This window comes from Schistocerca serialis, chromosome 8, assembly GCF_023864345.2.
Source record: "Schistocerca serialis cubense isolate TAMUIC-IGC-003099 chromosome 8, iqSchSeri2.2, whole genome shotgun sequence".
In the NCBI taxonomy this organism is placed as follows: Eukaryota; Metazoa; Arthropoda; class Insecta; order Orthoptera; family Acrididae; genus Schistocerca; species Schistocerca serialis.
In genome coordinates, this window is record NC_064645.1 from 558,639,494 (window position 1) to 558,661,422 (window position 21,929).

At 39.5% G+C, this 21,929-nt stretch overlaps 1 protein-coding gene across 1 annotated transcript in view; it reads right to left on the bottom strand.

Annotated features, from left to right (window-relative positions):
- Positions 1-21,929, bottom strand: part of LOC126416782 (lysosomal-trafficking regulator) — a 603,504-nt gene that overhangs the window by 378,682 nt on the left and 202,893 nt on the right. Inside the window, exon 18 of the mRNA XM_050084644.1 lies at positions 16,848-17,107. Coding sequence (XP_049940601.1) covers positions 16,848-17,107 — 260 coding nt within the window. The remainder of the gene's footprint in view (positions 1-16,847; positions 17,108-21,929) is intronic.

Below are 21,929 nucleotides of genomic sequence, written 5' to 3' on the forward strand. Positions count from 1 at the left end.
TCAAGAAAAAATAAACATAAAACTCAAAACAGCATTTTCTACCAAGGAATAAAACTGTGCAATAAATTACGAAACGAGATTAAAGAAATTGCAAAAATACACTTATTTAAAAATGCAGCTAAAAAGCTCCTGTTATGCAATACATTTTATACATTGAATGATTACTTAGCTAAAACAAAGTAGGGGTTGATAAAAATGTTATATAAATAATTAATAATAATAATAATAACAATGATTATAAAATATCCAACATTTCACATAACACCTTCACTTTATGTTTTTTCCTTCTTTTTTTTCCTTTCTAGAAATACTTACCCCCAAGCTATGTGTGGCACAATACTAACACCCCTTCCTCTTTCTGAGCTCAACATCTCACTCATTATGGAGATATGCAGACTCAGTTTTTCAGGATAGCAAATGGGAAGTTGTGGTACAGAAAATGGCCCAGAGATCACCAGTGTGTGTGTGTGTGTGTGTGTGTGTGTGTGTAGAGCGAGTGAAGTGTAACAATGTGTGTATAGTGTATGCAGTGACCAATAGTGAGATATGAGTGAACAATGTGGCGTTACATTATTTAATAATGTTATTTGTAAAAAAAAGTATTCTATACCAGGAGTAAATCTAATGATTGTCTCTAACTAGAAATCTGTAAATATAAGTGTATACAAATTAGCTTATTTTAAACTGATCTAAATTTATAAATACTTTGAAATGTCCTATATCCTTTTAAAAAGAGATCTACAGATGAATAAAGCTACTGCTAGTGGTGCTGCTGCTGCTGCTGCTGCTGCTGCTGTTACTGCTACTACTACTACTACTACAACTACATCAGCAACAATTTCAAATCAAAGATAAACATGCATCACATCAGAAATCACAGGGTCTTCATGAGAACCTCTACTTCTAAGTAATTATCTTCCCAATGTAACTCTGGCCAACTAGTGATCCCACTGGGATAACAAATAAAATACATTGCAGGACTTTGTAAGAGAAATGCCAGGATAGTTCTGATAGTACTTAGCATCTTGATCTACGAGCTTCTCCACAACTATTAAATTCCCAGATGCAATCACGATCAGATAGCCATCTGCAATCTTCTACCACAACACTGGGTACACACATAGCAAGTTAGCATGCATACCTCTACTTAGCAGTACCAAACATAACATGGCATAACACTACCACCATAAAACCTTGCTTAACCACAACTAAATCTGCTGTTATTGCACAGTTAAAAATGTAACTCTTGAGCACTAATCAAAGTCAATTTTTACATGACTAGACACAATCATATACTGAAAAAATCAGGATGACCTAAAAATAAAGTTTATTGCGCCACTGAGTTTAAGCTTCCAACAGCTTCACAGTCGGACTTCTGGCAACACTTGTCACAATCTTCCAGGAACAAGGGCATGATACCCTTACATGTACATGTTAGCAGACTGTGATGTGATACAAGGGACTTTTACTAATATTCATGATGAGGCTAATTTCATGAGCCAACCTCTAACTCACAGACAAACTCTCTCAGAGCCATTACTGTAATGATTCTGCAATTGATATGTTTACTACAGAACATTTTTTTTACGGCAAGACTATTTTGTTTTTGCTGCCCTTCAGGGTCAGGGTTCCGCTGTTGCTACAACTGCTTCTTAATTTTTAGTTTTTATGGAAGTACTCCCACATCAAGCATCTAGAACATTTTAGATGCCTCACTTTCACACCCCCCCCCCCCCCCCCCCACACACACACACACACACCACCCCCTCTGGGACCTCCTTTATGCACACAAAGCAGACTCGGGTCTACTGCAGATGAACCTTATGTGACAATGGTCAAAAATGGCTACCACTCACCTCTCCAAGCTCTGATGCCCTACTTGATTAAAATTCACTTAACTCTAGAACTAAACATCAGATTTAGATGCCAGTTGCATCAATCACTTGCAAAATCCACAGAGCACATTCTATGCTATGTTCAAATACAAGTTATGCTTTTCCTCATCTCAAAACATTATGTAACATTAGATTCAGAAATGAGCACAGACAGGAAACAGAATGTTACTGCCACACCTCAATCATAGCCCCTCAACATCTGCACCTGCCACTGAACAAGTAATAGGCTCCCTACAGCATTCTGGGTTATCCCCGGCCACTCGTCGGTGACTGGCAGCAGTCAGACTAGGAAATTATCATCTCACATGTAGGCTGCTGTTAACACCACAACATCAATAATCATACCCAGAGTGGCAGCACGACCAGGACCCATGGACTGCTGATGAATGGGATCACACATGCTGATGAATGGGATCACACAATTTTCAGCAATGAATTACTATTCTATACAACCCCTGACGATCACTGTCAGTGAGTATGACAGTGATTGACATCTTTCCAATATTTTGGAGAGGCACAATGGTGTTACTCCTGGCACTGTGGGGTGTGGAGCTGTCGAGTATGACATCAGGTCACGGTTAGCAGTGATTGATGGATTTCTGATGGCACAGGAGTGTGTCATAGACATGACAATGAAGTACCCTGTGGCCAACAAGAGTCCCATACCTGTCCACAACAGACAATTTATGGAACCAGTTTGGATGTCAACTGTGTCCCAGTGCTAGTATCCAGGATATCAATGACCAGTTCCAACAGTTGTGGCCCGGCTGATCCCAGGAGAGGATTGAACAGCTTCGTGACAGCAATCTGTGCATACATCCAGGCCACAGAGGGTGCACTGTCAATGTCATCTACATCTACACCTACATTTACTCATCTATACCTACATCACTATTCTGCAATTCACATTGACATGCTCAGTAGAGGATTCATCAAACCACCTTCAGATTGTTTCTCTATGAACACTTCAGTCTTTTCTAGGTTGCTCTGATTTCTCTTATTTTTATTATGATGATCATTTCTACCTATGTAGGTGGGAGTCAACACACTATTTTCATATTCGGAGAGAAAGATGGTAACTGAAATCTCATGAAAAAATACCATCACAATGAAAAGCCCATCTGTTTTAATTATTGGCACCCCCAATCATGTATCATACCCATGACAGTTTTTCTTGTATTTCATGAAAATACAAATCAAGCCCTCCATTCTTTGAACTCTACTGATGTCTTCCGTCCATCCTATATGGTAAAGATTCTACACCATGCAGCAGTACTCCAGAAGAGGATGGGCAAGTGCAATGTAAGCAGTCTCTTTAATAGATTTAGTCCATCTTTGTAAGAGTTCTGCCAATACAACATGGTCTTGTGTTCACCTTCTCCACAGTTTTCTACGTAATCTTTTCAATTCAACCTGTTCATTGTTGTAATCCCTATGATTTAGCTAAATAGACAGCCTTTAGATTTGTGTGACTTATCATGTAACAAAAACTTAAGATTCCTTTTAGTATTCACATGGATGACCTCACACTTTTCATCATGTAGAGTCAATTGCCACTTTCACACAATAAGGTATCTTGTCTAAATCATTTTGCAACTGATTTTGATCTTTTGATGACTTTTCTAGACAGCAAACAATCTATGAGGACTGCTATTTTGCTTATACACATTAGGGACAGCAGAGGGCTTACAACACTTCTTTGGAAAGTTTTGTTTTACTCAATGACTTTCCATCAGTTACTATGAACTGTGACCTTTTTGATAAGAAATCGTGAACCCAGTGCACAATTGAGACAATACTCCATAGGCACACAATTCTACTAGAAGCTGCTCGGTAGTAATGGTGTCAACAGCTCTCTGGAAGTTTAGAAATATGGATGCAATTTGAGACACCCTGTCAATAACATTCATTACTTCATGTAAATAAAGAGCTAGTTGTGTTTCACAAGAACAATATACACAGCATTGAAAGAAATTAGAACAGAACAGTGCCACAACGTAAGCAACAGTTTCCAGAAAAATAAAATTAATTTTTTTTCATCAGGACATACGAGGTTGAAAAACAAGATAGATGAGCCTCTTGTTTGCCTAGAATAATGTGCAACATTTTGAAATGATAGATGTTTTCTGCCTCTCTGAACACCATGTAATCACAGGGATGGAGAAGTTAAATACGTTGTGTTATAGACTAGCATCATTTTTGCGTAATGTTAATACAGAAAAAAGGAAGAGTTGCAACAGATGTAAAAGTCAAACACAAAGTGAAAAACATTGAAACAAATAGTTTTTGTTTTATCTACATCTATATATATACTCTGCAAACCACTGTGAGGTGCATGGCAGGTACATCCCATAGTATCAATTATTAGGGTTTCTTCCTGTTCAATTCATGTATGGAGTGCAGGCAGAATGGTTGTTTGAATGCCTCTGTGTGTGCAGTAATTATTCTAATCTTATCTTAACAATTCTGATACGAGCGATATGAAGGGGATTGTACTCTTAGTATATTTCCCAGAGTAAACATTTAAAGGCATTTCTTGAAACTTTGTTAACAGAATTTCTTGGGTTAGTTAACATCTATCTTCAAGAGTCTTTCAGTTCAGTTCCTTCAGTATCCGCGTGACATTCTCCCATGGATTAGACAAACCTGAGACCACTCGTACTGCCCTTCTCTGTACACGCTCAATATACCCTATTAGTCTTATCTGATATTGGTCCCACACACTTGAGCAATATTCTAGAACTGTTCACAAGAATGATTTGTAAGCCATCTCCTTTGTAGATAGATTGCACTTCCCCAATACTCTAGCAATAAACCAAAGTCTACCACCTCCTTTACCCACAACTGAACCTATGTGATCATTCCATTTCATATCACTACAAAGTGTCACATCCAGGTATTTGTATCAGTTGGCCGATTCCAACAGTGAATCACTGATACCACATTCATATGCTGCTACATTTTTTTGTTCTGTGAAGTGCAAAATTTTACATTTCTGAACATTTAAAGCAAGTTGTCAATCTCTGTACCATGTTAAAACCTTATCAAGGTCTGACTAAACATTTATGCAGCTTCTTGCAGATAGTACTTCCTCACCGATAACTGCATCATCCACAAAAAGCCTGATTTTACCATTACTATTGTCTGCAAGGTCATTAATATACAATGTGAACAGCAAGAATCCAAATACAGAGCCCTGGGGCATACCCAAATTTACTTCTACATCTGACAAGACTCTCAATTCAAGATAATATGCTGTGTCTTCCCTACAAAAAGTCCTCAATCCATTCAAAATTTCGCTTGACACCCCATATGATCATACTTTTGACAAGAAGATTACATGTGGTACTGAGTCAAATGCTTTTCATAAATCAAGAAATACAGCATCTACCTGATTGCCTTTATACAAGGTTTTCAGTATGTCATGTGAGAAGAGTGAGGTGGGTTTCACATGATCGGTGTTTTTGAAATCCATGCTAGTTGGCATTGAGGAGGTCATTCTGTTCAAGAGACCTCATTACATTTGAGCTCAGAATGTTCTAAGATTCTACAACAAATCAGTGTCACAGATATTCGACGGTAGTTTTGGGGATCACTTCTACTACCCTTCTTTTAGAAGGGTGTGACCTGTGCCTTTTTCTACGAACTGGGCACAGTTTTTTGTTTGATTGATTTCCGATAGACTATAGTTAGATGATGAGCTAACTCAGCCACAAATTCAGTATAGAACCTGACAGGGATTGCATCGGGCCCTGGAGCTTTGTTCAATTTTAATGATTTTCTTAACAACACTGACAGTAAGACTTATTTCATTCACCTTTTCAGTGGTAAGAGGATTAAACTGGGACAATTCTCCTGGGTTTTCCTTCATAAAGGAACATTTGAAACTGGAGTCAAGCATTTCAGCTTTTTCTTTGCTGCCCTCAATTTCAGTTCCTGTCTCATTCGCTAGGGACTGGACACTAACTTTGGTGCCACTAACAGTCTTTACACATAACCAGAAATTCTTTGGTTTCTGTGAAAGATCACTTGACAATATTCTGCTACAGTAGTCATTGAAGGCATCATGCATTGCTCTCAAGGCAGCCAAATGTGATTATTCAGCACCTCTCTACCTATAGTCCTAGGATTTGTTTTACACCAGCACTGTTAGCTCCAACAGGCGGAAGTCATGGTTTGTTGGTGCTGCACATTTTAGTGGTTTTGATTGAGATAATTTCATGATGCAGAATTCTTCATTTGTAAACAAGTGTAGGAGCGTGCACAGAATCAGCTGAGTGAAAAATCTGTACAATAAACACATTTATTTATATACAAAAGCCAACTCAGGAATTTTCCTTTGTGTGACACCACATGTACAAGATCATGTGCTGATTTAAAAGTTTGGATTCGCAAATTTTATTGTTCGTATCACTTCTACATAATCTTTTATTGATTGATTCAATATGCGTTTATATTGTGATATATTGTGAAATTTGGAACACTCATGAGTGCTGTGATACACTCATTCTGTTATCGTTGAGCTCTTTTAAAATTTTTGAGAACAATAGGCCTATCCTCATTGAAAACAACTGTTCTCTAATTTCATTGCACAATTACATGAGTGATATGTTATTTTGAGACTTTTTGGACATATACAAAATGATATTTTCACAAATTACCAGTACTTGTGTTTTGAATACCTAATTTATTTTGTAGCAAATCAGCGTTTGTGGTTCATGGTTCTGTCAAAGAATACATAATCCCTGAACTTCATTGCATATCAAAACAAATAACTGTGCATTTTTGAGTATTTTCAGAAACTACCATTGTCCTCTGCATAACCTGCAAGCCATCTGTAGCAAATCGGCGTTTGTGATTTAGTTACTGTAGCAGGTTTCCTAATTAACATATTGTGTTACATCTAGTTTTCCCTTAAAGAGGAGTAGCCCTATGAATTATCTGCATTTATCATAAATTAACTCTGTTTCTGAATATGTTAGCAATGATAATTAGCCTCAAAATGTTTTAGGACACTAGTAGTTTTTACAACACATTATTGTGTTGCATTAATAGAAATCTCGTTTTGTGTATTTGCTTCAATTCTTACAGTGAATTAGTAACTTTTTAGCTCAACAGATTAAAAGATAATCAATTGGCTTTAATTAAAGTTATTTGTTCACTGCCTTAAAATACATTGCTCCAGCCAAACTGCAGTCCTATTGTGAATGATGTTCTCAAACACACGATGGGTTGGTTGACGTTTGTAAGCAGCTAGAAATCACACTGACTACTGTCAAACTATTGGCAGCTGCTGCAAATTGGTGTGTTGGAAGAGCTCCTGAGAGTCTTGTACCTGTTATACCTGTACCAGAGGTACCTCAAGAACTATTCTCTCCCATGGATCGTGTCTCCTTTGCAGAAAGTAGAGGATCTGTCATTACTTGTCCACTTGACTGCATCGGGCATGTCAGTGGTAGATGTAGCAGTCCTTTACAGGATGACAGGGACCAGAAAGGACCCAGGGTTTTGTACCGATTCCCCTAACCGACAAGTTTGAGGTGCTATCATTCAGTGAAACTGAGCAATTGGAACTCACTTCACCTGTTTTGGGAAAAACTTGTTTTGTCCACTGTCAGGAGGAGGCAAATGCAAAATGGAAGGGTCTATTAATCGTCACCAGTTCAAATGTATGGCGAATAATGATAAGCCTTAGGGAAATAGCAGCAAGGAACAGGAAAGGACACTAGGCGCACTCAGTATGGTTGCCTGGGGGCCTCATTCAACATGCTGAAGAGGTTATTCCAACAGCTGCTGAGGGAACAGGGTGGAACCAACTGCAGATTGTGGTGCAAGTTGGAACAAATGAGGCCAGACATCTGGGCTCTGACGTTATTCTTGGGTCATTCTAGCAACTGGCAGAGAAGGTTGAGAAGACTAGCCTTGCACATGGAGTTTCAACAAACTCCACAATTTGCTGCATTGTCTCCAGAACTGAACCTGGCCTTTTAATTCAGAGTCGAGTGGGAGGACTGACTCAGAGACTTCAAAAGTTATTTGACAAGCTAGGCTGTGACTTCCTGGACTTGCGCCATTTGGTTGAGAACTGTAGGGCCCCCTAAATGGATCAGTTGTACATTGCACATCAAAGGCTGCTACTCAGGCAGCTGACCATGTGTGGGGTGCACACAAGGATGCTTTTTTTTTTGTTTAGGTGACTCTCCATCCAATCCAGATAACAATACCGTATTTACTCAAATCTAAGCCGCACTTTTTTTTCCAGTTTTTGTAATCCAAAAAACCGCCTGCGGTTTAGAATCGAGTGCAAAGTAAGCGGAAGTTCTGCAAAATATTGGTAGGTGCCGCCACAACTAACTTCTGCCATCGAATATATGTAGCACTACACAGGCATGCTTTGCAGGCACAAAGATAAATACTGGCGCCAAAACACCTGCATCAGTAAATAAATTGGAAAAAAAGGTGGAAGACGAGCTTTTTTTCTCCGCCCCGAGTTTCGACCACTGCATTTTCATACATTATCCAAAGAAGTAAATACAAATTCTCTGTTGTTCATCTTTGAATGTAGCAGCATTTCAATGTACTACAAAAATCCGACTCACAAGACTGAAGACTGTTTGGGATGTTTGTCAATATGGCCAACTCTACGTTCTGAATTTTTTCCTACCTGTGAGAAGAGATGGTTGCTAATAGGAACTTTTATGAATTGTGAATCACATGCAGTATTCTCTTCACCATAAGACTAATACGAATATAAACATTTTGCCATGTATTCTTCCGTGTTTGCTGCTATCTCATTTAAATCCTGTCTGCCTAGTAAACTACGAAACTTGAGTGAGAGACAACAGCAAACGCGGAAGAATATACATATCATGTCATGTTTATATTCATATTATTCTAATGCCTAATAGTGATACAGTCAGAAATGAAGCAGATTTTTAAATCTAAGATGACTCTAATTTATGTGCAGAATGTAATGTACTATAGAGGCGTCTGCAAAGGTTTTCAAACGGTGAAAAATTTTCGCTAAACTCTCGTTCAGAACATCTTCTATCATACGCAGTCTATTATTTGGTTCTTGTTGATCATTATCAAAGAAAGCAGCAGTGTAAGTAACAACAAATAGCAGTCTCTTGCCATTGTTTCGCTAATGAGACGATTCCTCTTTCTCTCTCTCTTTTTAATTGTAAGCGGTGGTAGCATGCACAAAAGCAAGCCATGCCGCGAGACAGGCTGTAAACACTCATTATCAGAATGCAACAAACAATGCATGACACATTACAGTAATGCATTTTTAGCTTAGAGTGAGGTAAACACCTATAGCAAAGAGAACGGTACTTATCAGATCAAAGAAAAATAAGCAATCCATTCAAACCAGACAAAGCACATGAAAAAGGAAGGGTACCCACATAAATACAGACAGAGCACCTGACGCATAGCAATGGCTACCTGGTAAAGTTTAACTGCTAAGCTTAAGACTCGAACCAAACTACTGTAGCTGTATTGTCATTCATTCAACCTAAATTGTGTTTCACATTACAATGGACCAACTTTGTTTCGATTTGGAGGTGCGGCCTAAAACTTTTCTCTCCCCTTGAATTTCGAGTCTCAAATTTCTGGTGCAACTTAGATTCGGGAAATTTTTTTTCCCTTGATTTCGAGTCTCATTTTTCAGGTGCGGCTTAGACTCGAGTGCGGCTTAGATTCGAGTGAATACGGTAGCTATAGGAATCCCAGAAGTATCAGTGTAAGATAGAAAGAAATGCCTCCCACAAGTGAAAGTATTAAAACCCTAATCGTAAACTGCTGAAGCATTTGCAACATACTGACAGAGTTTGAAGCTCATGAAAAGCAGTGAAGCCCACATAATACTCACAGCCATGCAAAGCAGCGAGGCTTATTAATGAGAACAGGATACAATGTTTCAAGAGTAAGTTAAGTGAGGTGCTATTGGATGATGAACATACAAGAGAGATGCTAATGCCAAATTCAATTTATTATACTGTAAATTGCTGTCAATATTTGAAAGCTGCTTTCCTAAATAAAAACAAGCAACCCATGGATAACTACGGGAATTAAAATATCATGTAAGAGGAGAAAGGAGATTTATATAAATGCCACAATATGTCAAGATTAAAAATTAAATGCATACATAAAAAATACAGTAAGATTTTAAAGAGTTATTAAAATGTCAAGAACTATGTACCCCTGACAGTAATTAATAATGCACATAAGAATATTATATATATGGGATACTTTTATAATTCTACTAATTTCAGTCAAAATTCCTGCTATTTGTGAACTGTCAGTCACAACATTTCCATTTAGTTTAATTGTTGAGGTATCTTGTACACGGACTGGCTGTCCTGTCTCTCACGTCTCAATACAACCCCTCAAGAAAGTGAATAGGCTGATGGCTCGGAAATGTTATTGAACATCTATGGAATCCTTAATAAAACAACTATTGGAAAAGGATCAATCAGACTGAGATTCTAGCCCCCACCTACCATGTCAAAGCATGCAACTCGGGCCAAGACTGGCCAGGCAGGTAGAAAGACACTAAACTGTGAAGAACACACAAAAGAGATAATGCCAAATGCTTAGGCTGCCGAGGCAGTGACATCCAATATGACGTGGTGAAATAATGGGGCCCTCACAGCCAGTCACTGCTTCACAATGCAAGCCCTAGGCTAGCAGCATCATGTCCCCAGACCCACACTGGGAAGTGCTGCCATATATGCCATACAACACAAACAAATAGAAGCACATGCAAAAAACTGTGTTGAATAATTCAGACTACACTGGAAAGGTATAAAATTTTAGTGACTGGGGAGAAATCACAAAGAGGGTCTCACAGGGTTCAATTTTGGGTCCACTCTTATTCCTTACATATGTGAATGACTTTCCATTTAACATTCACCAAGCAGAATTAGTACTTTTCACTGGGATAGTAGTGTCATTATCAGTCCCACTAGAGAGAAAGGAACAGAAGAGATTGGAAATGATGTTTTCCACAGAATTATTAAGTGATTCTCTGAAAATGGATTTTCCCTTAATTTTGGGAAAACACACTATATTCAGTTCTGTAGAACAAATATAGTCATACCAATAATTGATGCAGTACATGAACAGGAGTCAATAAATGCTCTAAATTTTTGGGTGTACATACTGATGCACTGAAAGAAGCACATTAAAGAACTTCTCAAACAATTAAGTTCAGCTGCTTTAGCTCTTTGTGTAATTGTTGATCGTGAAAAATAGTAAATTAACCTCCTGACATTCTTTGCATATTTGCACTCAATAACATCTTGTGGAATTATTTTCTGCAGTAACTCACCACTTAAAAAGTAAGTACGAAATGCACAAAAGCGTGCAGTAAGAATAATGTGTGGTGGTTCCACAAAATTTTGGGAGAACTGCCAGATGTTTGTAACTTCCTGCCACAACATTTCAGTGCAGAGTCTTCCGGCCATCTTCATGATATACTGGCGAAAACTCGCCAAGATCTGGTATTTAAGGCTCCGCTGGCACGTGCATGGTGGATACACTTGGCATTGCGTGTGCGCTACTTGAGCGTGTTCGATTCTGCTGCGCGGCGCGCCCTTCGTGGTGAAAGGTCACCGCATCAATATCAATTTGATTGTCTTCCCGTGGTTTCATCACAGAGCTACGCCGGCTACAGAGGACACGAGGTTTTTCGACAATTAGATTCAATGCCATATTTAATTGGAAACTGCCGTCTCAATTAATAAGAGACTCACTGTCAGACAGCCGTATTTACACAGATTCATTAATAATATAACTCCAAAAGTTAGACGTATGAGCCACAATTTTTCTTTCATTGTAATTCATGACATGACCAGTGAAAATACAGTGTTTGGCGATGGCAGATTTACAAAGAAGGCGAGTATGCTGCTGATGTTCTACAATGTGATCCTGCACAGTATGCATCGTTTGCCCTATATAAGATTTGCTGCATTCACACAGAATCCTGTAAATACCTGCCTTGCGCAGCTCTAGGTCGTCTTTGACAGATTCCAACAGCGACGAAATTTTTGCATGAGGGTGAAAGATTGCTTTTACTTAATCACTTTATATTTTCCTAGTATTCTGCCTATGTGCCCTGAAATATTACCAATATGTGGTAAATAGGCAGTCATTTTAAAGACCTCTTCTTCTTCTTTGCTCCGTCATTTACAGGTCTGCAGCACTCTCTCTACTTGCTGGGACGAATACCCATTCTTCAGAAATACAGTCTGTAGGTGCTCCAGTTCCGTTTGCAAACTATCGGTGTCAGAGATGATGGCTCGGTGAATCAATGTCTTCAAAACACTCATCGTTTGTGCCGGATGGTGGCAACTAGTGGCTTGCAAGTAAAGGTCTCTGTGAGTGGGCTTTCTGCATACTGAATGACCAAGTGTGCCATCGCTCTTAAGTCACACCAAGACATTTAAAAATGGCGGGCAACCCTCCAACTCTATTGATTCATCGAGCCCACATCATCTCTGACACCTATAGTTTGCAAATGGAACTGGAGCACCTGCAGACTGTATTTCTGAAGAATGGGTATTTGTCCCAGCAAGTGGAGAGAGTGCTGTAGACCTGTAAATGGCGGAGCAAGCAAGAGGAAGAGGCCTTTGAAACAACTGCCTATTTACCACATATTTGGTAATATTTCAGCGCACATAGGCAGAATACTAAGAAAATATAAAGTGAAAGCAATCTTTTGCCCTCCTGCAAAAATTTCATCGCTGTTGGGATCTGTCAAAGATGACCTACAGCTGCGCGAGACAGATGTTTACAGGATTCCGTGTGAATGCAGCAATTCTAATATAGGGCAAATGACGCGTACTGTGCAGGATCGCATTGTAGAACATCAGCAGTATACTCGCTTTCTTCAGGCTTGTAAGTTTGCCATTGCCGAACACTGTATTTCCACTGGTCATGTTGTGAATCACAATGAGACAAAAATTGTGGCTCATACATCTATCTTTCGGAGTTCTATTATTAATGAATCCATAGAAATACAGCTGTCTGACAGTGAGTTTCTTATTAATCGAGACGGCGGTTTCCAATTAAATCCAGCATTCAATCCAATCGTCGAAAATCTTCGTGTGCTCCGTAGCCGGCATAGCTCTGTGATGGAATCACGGGAAGACAATCAAATTGATATTGATGCGGTGAGTTTTCACCACGAAGGGCACACAACGCAGCAGAATCGAACATGTTCAAGTAGTGCACACGCAACATCAAGTGAATCTACCACGCATGTGCCAGTGGAGCCTTAAGCACCAGAGCTCAGGGAGTTTTCACCAGTATCACCTGAAGATGGCCAGAAAACTCTGCGCCGAAATATTGTAGCAAGAAGTTACAAACATCCGGCAGTTCTCCCTAAATTTTGTGGAGCAATATATAGGCCAGGAAAGTAATAAATCTCGCATAATGTGTGGTTCTCAACCACAGACATCATGTAGATATCTCACAGAAGCAAGGTATTTTAACTGCACGATCACAATACCTTTATTCACAAATGAAATGTATCATAAATAACTCATAACAATTTCAAAAGAATGTGATATGTCTGTCTAACACTAGAGGAAAAAATTACCTTTATTACCCATTACTAAAGCTGTTGGTTGCTCAGAAAGGAGTTCACTATGAGCAACAAAAATCTTTGATCATCTGCTCCACAATATGAAATCCACTAAAACACTTAGGATTACTCACCAAAAATGGAACAAATATGTAGTGCTAATTACTAAGAGAAGCAGGAGAACAACAAATGGGTCAGAAAGTACAATCTGGTAGAAGGCATAATTATGGTCACAACAAAAATTAAATGGATATTGTTTCATATATTTACTGGCTACCAGTTTTTTAAGTAGAAATTCATCAACGAAATGGAAAAAAATACTGACTTGCTTTAATTGTAGTTGCTCGAGTACGATTAAAAAATAAAGTGTTCATTAATGTTAACGAAGGCAACGGCAAATCACCTCCACTAGGAACTTGCCTAGTACGGCAGTGCGGGTCTTCCATATCGCTCCCCTACGCTCTGTCAAGGAGTGTGGGACATCATCATCATCATCATCATCATCATCATCATCATCATCAAACAAGCATACATATCCTGCAAACTGACTTGTTCTGCATCATTTCATTTCAATAACAGAATTGTTCAATCAATCTATGGAATGTAACTAATTAACAGCCATCTGGGTTTAGGAAAGGGAGGCTCTAGTATGCAACTAGACAACTAGATCTGTCCAACACTGCTCTGTCAGTGGGACACATTCAATCAGTATGAAGTTACTTACACTACTGCCTTCTTCTTAAACCATCTGACAATCTGTACCATGTACTGAGTGTTGAGACTTCCTTTATTATAAGAGACTAAATTTCAGAGGAAAAATTCTGACACAAGCTGATAAACTACTAAAGAGATTAGAAAATACTTTCTGGTGGACACGATGCCTGTAGTAAGATGCTCTAAATTTTTGCACACATCTTCCACAGCATATCTTGGTAATGAGTTCTAAGTAAAGCATCAGGACAGAGATATTATAATCTCAGAGAAATAATGAGATTAAGAGAACTACATCTACAATGCATGGCACTGTAACTGCAACACAATGGAGCACCATGCAAACGATTAGCATTTCAGCGCAACCGTACAAAGCAGTGAAGAGTAACAAGGTCTACATTATGCATGTAAGGAAAGATTGTGTAGTGAGTTTCTCATTCAGAAATCACTTTTAAATTATGTTTGTATGGAGAATGTCATATTATGCTCCACCTAAGGAGAAATGTCTACCACCTAAGCTCAGAATTCAACAGCTGCAGGATAATCAACAGTCGAGACCACAGTAGATCCAGTCATGATACTGCTGCTCACATTGATTGGGACCCCGAGAATGTTACACGAATACAGATTCGACAGGGTCAGGAGGGCTGTACTCGATGCTGCTTGTGTCTCTATATATGTGTGGATGGATATGTGTGTGTGTGTGCGAGTGTATACCCGTCCTTTTTTCCCCCTAAGGTAAGTCTTTCCACTCCCGGGATTGGAATGACTCCTTACCCTCTCCCTTAAAACCCACTTCCTTTCGTCTTTCCCTCTCCTTCCCTCTTTCCTGATGAGGCAACAGTTTGTTGCGAAAGCTTGAATTTTGTGTGTATGTTTGTGTGTCTATCAACCTGCCAGCACTTTCGTTCGGTAAGTCACCTCATCTTTGATTTTTTTATATATATGTTAGCATAAGAGGGTGTCATGCAGGTGTCCATGGCTGTGGCGTGGATTTGTTTGTATGCCTCCCCTTCAAGGGAAAAGTAGTTGTGAGTCAGGATACAGTTAGCAACACGTATAAGGAACAAGATGGATAATATGGAGCCTGAAGGATGTCGGGAGAGGAAGTCTTTTGATAGCAGTAAGGCTAAGGTCATGAGGGATGCTGGTGCACAGGGAAGTGGCACCAACAATGACACGTAGGGATTCAGGAGATAAAGGTAGTATTGGGCAACTGGTAGGAGATGTTGGTCAATAAGAGCAGAAATTCTTTCAATGGGAGCACAATAGCCAGCTACAATGGGGCACCCAGGATTGTTGTGTTTGTGATTTTGGGGAGCACGTATAAGGTTGGACTTCTGGGATGGGATCACTATGGCAGAGTTTCCAGGTGGAGGAATCAGACAGCTGGCTCGAGGTCTTCTGTCAGACAGTCACTGCGACTCATCCCAATAGTGGTGGAGCCTTAGTCTGCAGGGAGGCTGATTAGGTCAAGATCTGTTTCCAGGTTGTGTACAGTTGTCCTTTCTTTTGCCAAAAGATAAGTGTTCTTAGGAAGGCATCTCTGAAAATAAGGAATTCCTGGAAGGTGACCAGAGGGTTCCATGGGAGGTACAAAAAAAGACAGCTAAGACAGTTAGAGCATATGAAAAGAATGGTAGAAGACAAGTAGCCAACAAGAGCAGTTTCACAGCAACTTCCTGGGAAGAGACGAAGGGGAAGACCATGAAATGGGTGGCTAAAGCATGTCCGAGAAGCCATGGAGAGAACAGCAATAACTCAGGGTTAGTAAGAATGGCAAAATTGAGGCATTTGGCAACAAAGGTATGGAACATGGTGATTGCTGTAGGACCCCCCCCCCCCCCCCCCCCAAAAAAAAAAAAGAACAACAACTGTGTCTACTTCGTATATGTTGGTATATGTGTATCTATTAAGAAAAGAAAGAAACATTCACTGCAATGCATGCCAGGCACAGTTAGTAATATGTAAAATATATTAAAGTGCTATATGGTAAACCCTCAAAGATCCTGTATTTAAGATAAGTCAAACTGAATACAAAAGTATCTCCAATCAACAAGATGAAGGATTTTACAGATAAAAGGCAATACCCTTGGTTTAATTCAATTAACATGAGAGACTATGAACATTCAAATATTACGTAATTCAGGGTTCTTGTTTCTTCATCAAAAGGAGAGAACTTTTAATCAGTATTATTTTTAAATCATCAAAGAAAACCAGGAATAAAATACAGGAAGCAAAAGATTATTTGCAACTTGTACAGAGGCTGGACTGCAGTTGTAATAGTCAAAGGGCATGAAAGATAAGGTGCAACTGAGAAGAGACTCAGACAGTGTTATTAGTCTGCACACTGAGCAAGCTGTTAAGGCAAGTGATGAAAACTTCATAAAAGGAGAAAAAATTTAAACTTTGAGGTTTATGGATGATGATGCAATTTTGTCAGATGGGGGCAAAATACTTGGAAGAGCAGTTGAAAGGAGAGGTTAGTGTCATAAGAGATTATTCAGTAACTGAGCCAACATTGTGCATGGGTACCAAATTGCATCAATTAGAGCTTTTTTGCAACTTTTATTTCAATGCAACATGTAAAATGTACCAAATATTGGAAGAAAAAGAAACTTCCACAAATAATATTGGACCCAGGTGCTTACCGGATAAGTATATCTACTGCCAGTTTGCAGAGCTGGGGTTCGATCAGCCGAGGTGAGCGGCGGTGGTGCTCGCTGTTGTGGCTACGTGCACACACCACTTCATACCTCCTGGAGCAACGAGGATCGTCAATAGCACAGGCACTGCCAACAGGCTGCAGTGGTATCTCCACATCGGCCTCATAGCCCTCATCGGCTGTCACATAGCTCGAGCTGGCGCCCGCACTCTCTCCGTCGTCATCAGCCTCCTCTTCAGACAGCATCTGCTCCAAACAGGGTGGCTGAGTAGCATTGTCAAAAGTGGAAATCCTGTCTGCTTGTCATTACAAATTAGTTTATGTTTTGACCAGGGAAAAAACTGACACACATAATTGTTCTTTTTAGATAAGTGTTCTTGTGAGGAACAGAAATTAATATTCTACTAGTACATAATTTTTACAGATTTCAAGAGCAGTACTTTTATATAGACACACACACACACACACACACACACACACACACACAAAGGAAGTAAATAAATGATGCTAATAATGTACAGAGCTGGGTTGGTTCTCCACAAACAATGCTGTAAGGTAATGGCTGCACAGCTGGTAAATCAGAAGTCGACTCAGTTATATTCAGATTCAAATTTCTGCCACCATCATTGCCTGACAATGAGTGTCCTCCTTCACAAAACACATAGTACTGCTGATGAGAGCACTCTGCAGGAGATTAGATTCAACACTTAAAGGGAGTTTTTGAAGGATATGGGTATTCAGGGGATAGGCAAAGTTATGTGAACAGTGGTAGTAATGGGATGGTCGTGTTTGATGGTGAGCAACGCAGGTAAGGCACATGTCACGCTGCACTGTGTGTGTTCAGTACGGACTAGGGATTAGTGCAGGTTGTTTATGAGTAGTGCACACTTTGTATTTGCGTTCAGAGGCCAAGATCGACGTGCAAGGAAAGACCTAACAGAGTTCCAAAGAGGGCAGATTGTGGAGGTCTAATTAGCTGGAGCATCAGTAACCAAGATAGCCAACCTATTTAATGCTTCAAGAGCAACTCTTTTAACAGTCATGAGAGCCTACACAAAACATGGAAAGACATCATCGTGTAAACGTAATAGTAGATGCAAATCAAAACTAAATGACAGAGATCATCATACGCTAACACAAATTGTGTCAAAACAACACAAAACTACAGCAGCTTAAGTGAGTGCAGAGCTCAATAGCCATCTTCGTGATCCCATATCTATCAATACTTTTCACTGAGAACTCCATAAAGCAAATATTAATGGATGAGATGCTATATTGAAACCATTAGTGATGACATCCAATACAAAGAAGCATGAAACATTGTGTCAGGAGCAAAAATCCTGGGTGGGTGATCAGTGGAAACACATCATACAGTCCGACGAGTCAACGTTTTCATTATTTCCAACATCGGGCTAGGTTTACATCTAGAGAATGCCACAATAAGACTACAATCCTGATTATTTGATTCCAATGGTTAAGCATAGAAGTGGAAGTGTGATGGTGTGGGCAGCCATATCTTGGTATTCTGCTGGTCCCATCATTACTCTCAAAGGCCATGTTACAGCCAACGATTATGTCAGCATTTTAGATGATCAGATGCACCTCATCATTCAAATGATGTTCCCCAACATGATGCCGTATTTCAGGATAATAATGCACCCATTCACACAGCCAGGACAGTATAATTGTGGTATGAGGAGCATGCAACTGAGCTCCAGCGTCTTCCCTGGCCAGCACAGCCCCCAGACTTGAACATTACTGAACCCTTGTGGGCAGTATTGAAGGACAGACTCTACTACAGATTTCCACTCCCTCATCACTACAGGAGTTAGAAGGGGTTCTGATCGAAGAGTGGCATAACATTCAAGTGGAGACTACACAATCATTATATGCCAGAATTTCACAAAGAATCGCAGCTGTATTACCGCCAAATGGGAGTCAAATCTTTTAATAATAAACCATTCCCAAGTAAGTAAAGGTGTTCAAATTATTTTGCCTATCCCCTGTAAGTAAGGCACTATGAATAAAACTTACGATGGACATAAGGAACTAGGAAGAAGACAGAGAGATTTAAATCTATATCTTTCTCACCATATGTGGGAGCTTGTCATTAAAGTGACTTTTCGCACTTCATTGAAGACAGCATTACTTAGAGTTTCACCACAGTGCGACATTTATGCCACATTGTGCCCCCTTATATTCCTACGCTACATTATAGGCCGCAGTGTATAGAGCGAAGCTGTAGTAGTAGTAGTAGTAGTAGTAGTCGGCATTGACAGCTGTCCTCACACCATGCGACACCTACTGGTCATGTAATGTGAGGAAATGGAACGTGTGAGAGGCTTCCTATGCTTGAGCAGTGGGGAATAACCATTCAAACAGAGCACCAAACCACATATCACTCACAATTTGCTTTTCCAGATTACTAATAAAATTTAACTTTCAAGTGTACTGACAGTCTTTCTTGTTCCGAGAACAATCATTTAATAATTTCAATAACTTAAATAATTTTTATGAGAAAAGTTAGATGTTTTAATTAAGGTGAACTTTTATTAAATCTTGAGGCGGACCAATCAGAAGTGAGCAGTAGGAGACAGTAATGAAACGGTGGCTACGCATCTGCACGAGCCGCAATTAGGACTGAAAGTTGTAGTAAAGACATGTACTGTAAGTGATAGGACAATGAGTAACACTGAAATATTTCAAGTGAAATTACCGATATCTAAACTAAATGTTAAAGCATATTGTGTGCAATGTAACTGTTGTTCACGCTGTTCAGGAAATATTTCAAGTTTCAAAATTTACTTTTATTGGCTCTGTGTGTCTGCAACCTGTTCACAGCAAAGTTTGAATAAATTTGGAGAGGCATTTGTGGCATTTTAAATCAGTATCCGTTCCTTTATTTCGGCCAAGTCACACTCTGGAATTTTATTTTGAACCACTGTTTGTCCTTGCACCATTCAATACAGGAGCAATGAACTCGCGACCTGTTGAGAAGAAGAATCCAATGGGGACATCAATATCTACAAATGGCACATCCACGAGACATCTATAGAACATACCAGTTAAAATGTAGAAAAGTGTGAGGAACGTTAATTTCATAGTGTCCCTGTTATTTTTCAGTAATAAAAATGGTGAAATTCAGTACCAGTTGATGTGTTGAGGCAGAAATCTGCATACCAATTTTCAACAGTATCTAGAAGGCACTGGCATACACCTTGAAGACCAGCAGTTATTTGATACAAAGGCTTAATAATTTGCAGTGCACATCACTTTCCACTGCTTATTTTCACGTTGCTATTTTTTCACCATATTTGTGTTATAACAGATGATTCAATGCTCCACAAGACTGGATTTTATGAGGTACCTCCAAGTGTGGCCTTTCGGACATCAGACAGACAACTCGTACAATTCATGAAAGATGCACGGAACACCATAGGTACACCCGGCTCTTACAGCTCAGTATATCAGCTGTGGCAGAGCACTGCATCGGCACCGGTCACCCCATGTGGTAAGAAAATATCTAAATTCTAGTGTTGCTGTCATCTTTTTGGGACTTCATGGCGAAAGAAGCAGTTGAAATTCGTCTGGCAAAGAATTTACTTAACAGATATGGTGGTTACATCTTGGAGACATCACAGAATTCTGTGCTTTCTTCAATTAACTTGCAAAGACTTCACTACATTACAGCTCATAACGATATGTTTATATCCCAACATGGACTGACTGCATAACCATAGACTCAATTTAAGCATACTTCTTAGCCACCAATCAATGTGTATCTGTGGCCACATGCGCAGTGAGTCAGTCTACAAGTTTAAAAGCACAGAGTGGGTGTTGTACAGTCAGTCTGTCAGTTCACTCTGAAGATGGCCGGAAAGTATGCAGCTAAAATATTAGAAGAAGAAACAGAGTTTATATGGCTGTATGCTCAAAGTTTAATGGGTCAGTTATGGTGCCAAGAATATATGAAGGTGCATACTTTTAAAAAAGTACAAGGGAAATGGAATAAGTGAAAAAGGCAAGAAGAAGATCAGGGGTTGTACGAATCACAGGTCGTGCCTGTCATCAGTGTATGTGCCAGCTATATCTACGTGATTATTCTGCGATTCAAAATTCATCGAACCATCTTTAGGCTATTCTTCCACTGTTCCACTCTGTAACACTTAAATCTTTCCATGCAAGCCCTGATTTCTCTTATTTTATTACAATTATTGTTTCTCCCTATGCACCTGGGTGCCAACAAAACATTTTCATATTCGGGGAATAAAGAGACTGTAATTTCATGAGAAGATCTTGCCTCAATGAAAAATGCCTTTGTTTTAATTACTGACACCCCAATTCATGTATCATGTCTACGACACACTCTCCCCTATTTTGCAATAATACGAAATGAGCTGCCCTCCTTTGAACTTTTTCACGCCCTCCATCAATGCTACCTGATGCAAATTCCACACCGCACAACAATACTCCAGAAGGGGACAGACAAGTGTAGTTTAGCCAGTCTCTTTAGTAGACCTGTTACATATCCTAAGGGTTCTTTCAACTAATCACACTCTCTGGTTTGCTTCCTCCACAACATTATCTATGTGAGCATTCCAATTTAAGTAACTCATACCTTTAGTCAAAGTCACATCCTTAAGATTTGTGTGATTTATTGTGTAACCAAAATTTAGCGCATTCCTTTTAGCACTCATGTGGATAACTTCACACTTTTCATTATTTAGCGTCTATTGCCACTTTTGCACCACACACACAGAATTTTTGCCTGTTATTTACCTCAGTGTGTCTATATCAGTTATTGTCCCATATGGAATCCAGTCAGCTACCGACAGTAAGTATGCAATTGGATGTCAAATAACACCCAGCTGTTAAAAGAATAAGTAACGTGTATCACCAACGACAAACAATGGGCCACAGTGAAACGGTGTCACAGCTTCCTGTGTTTGCAATACTTCACCGTGAGCTGTGGTGCTGTCCGGGAGCAGAGCTGTGTGATTCAATTAAAATTTGAGCAGAACATGAGAAATCGAGTACATTGTAGCAAAATTGAGTCACTTGTATCAGA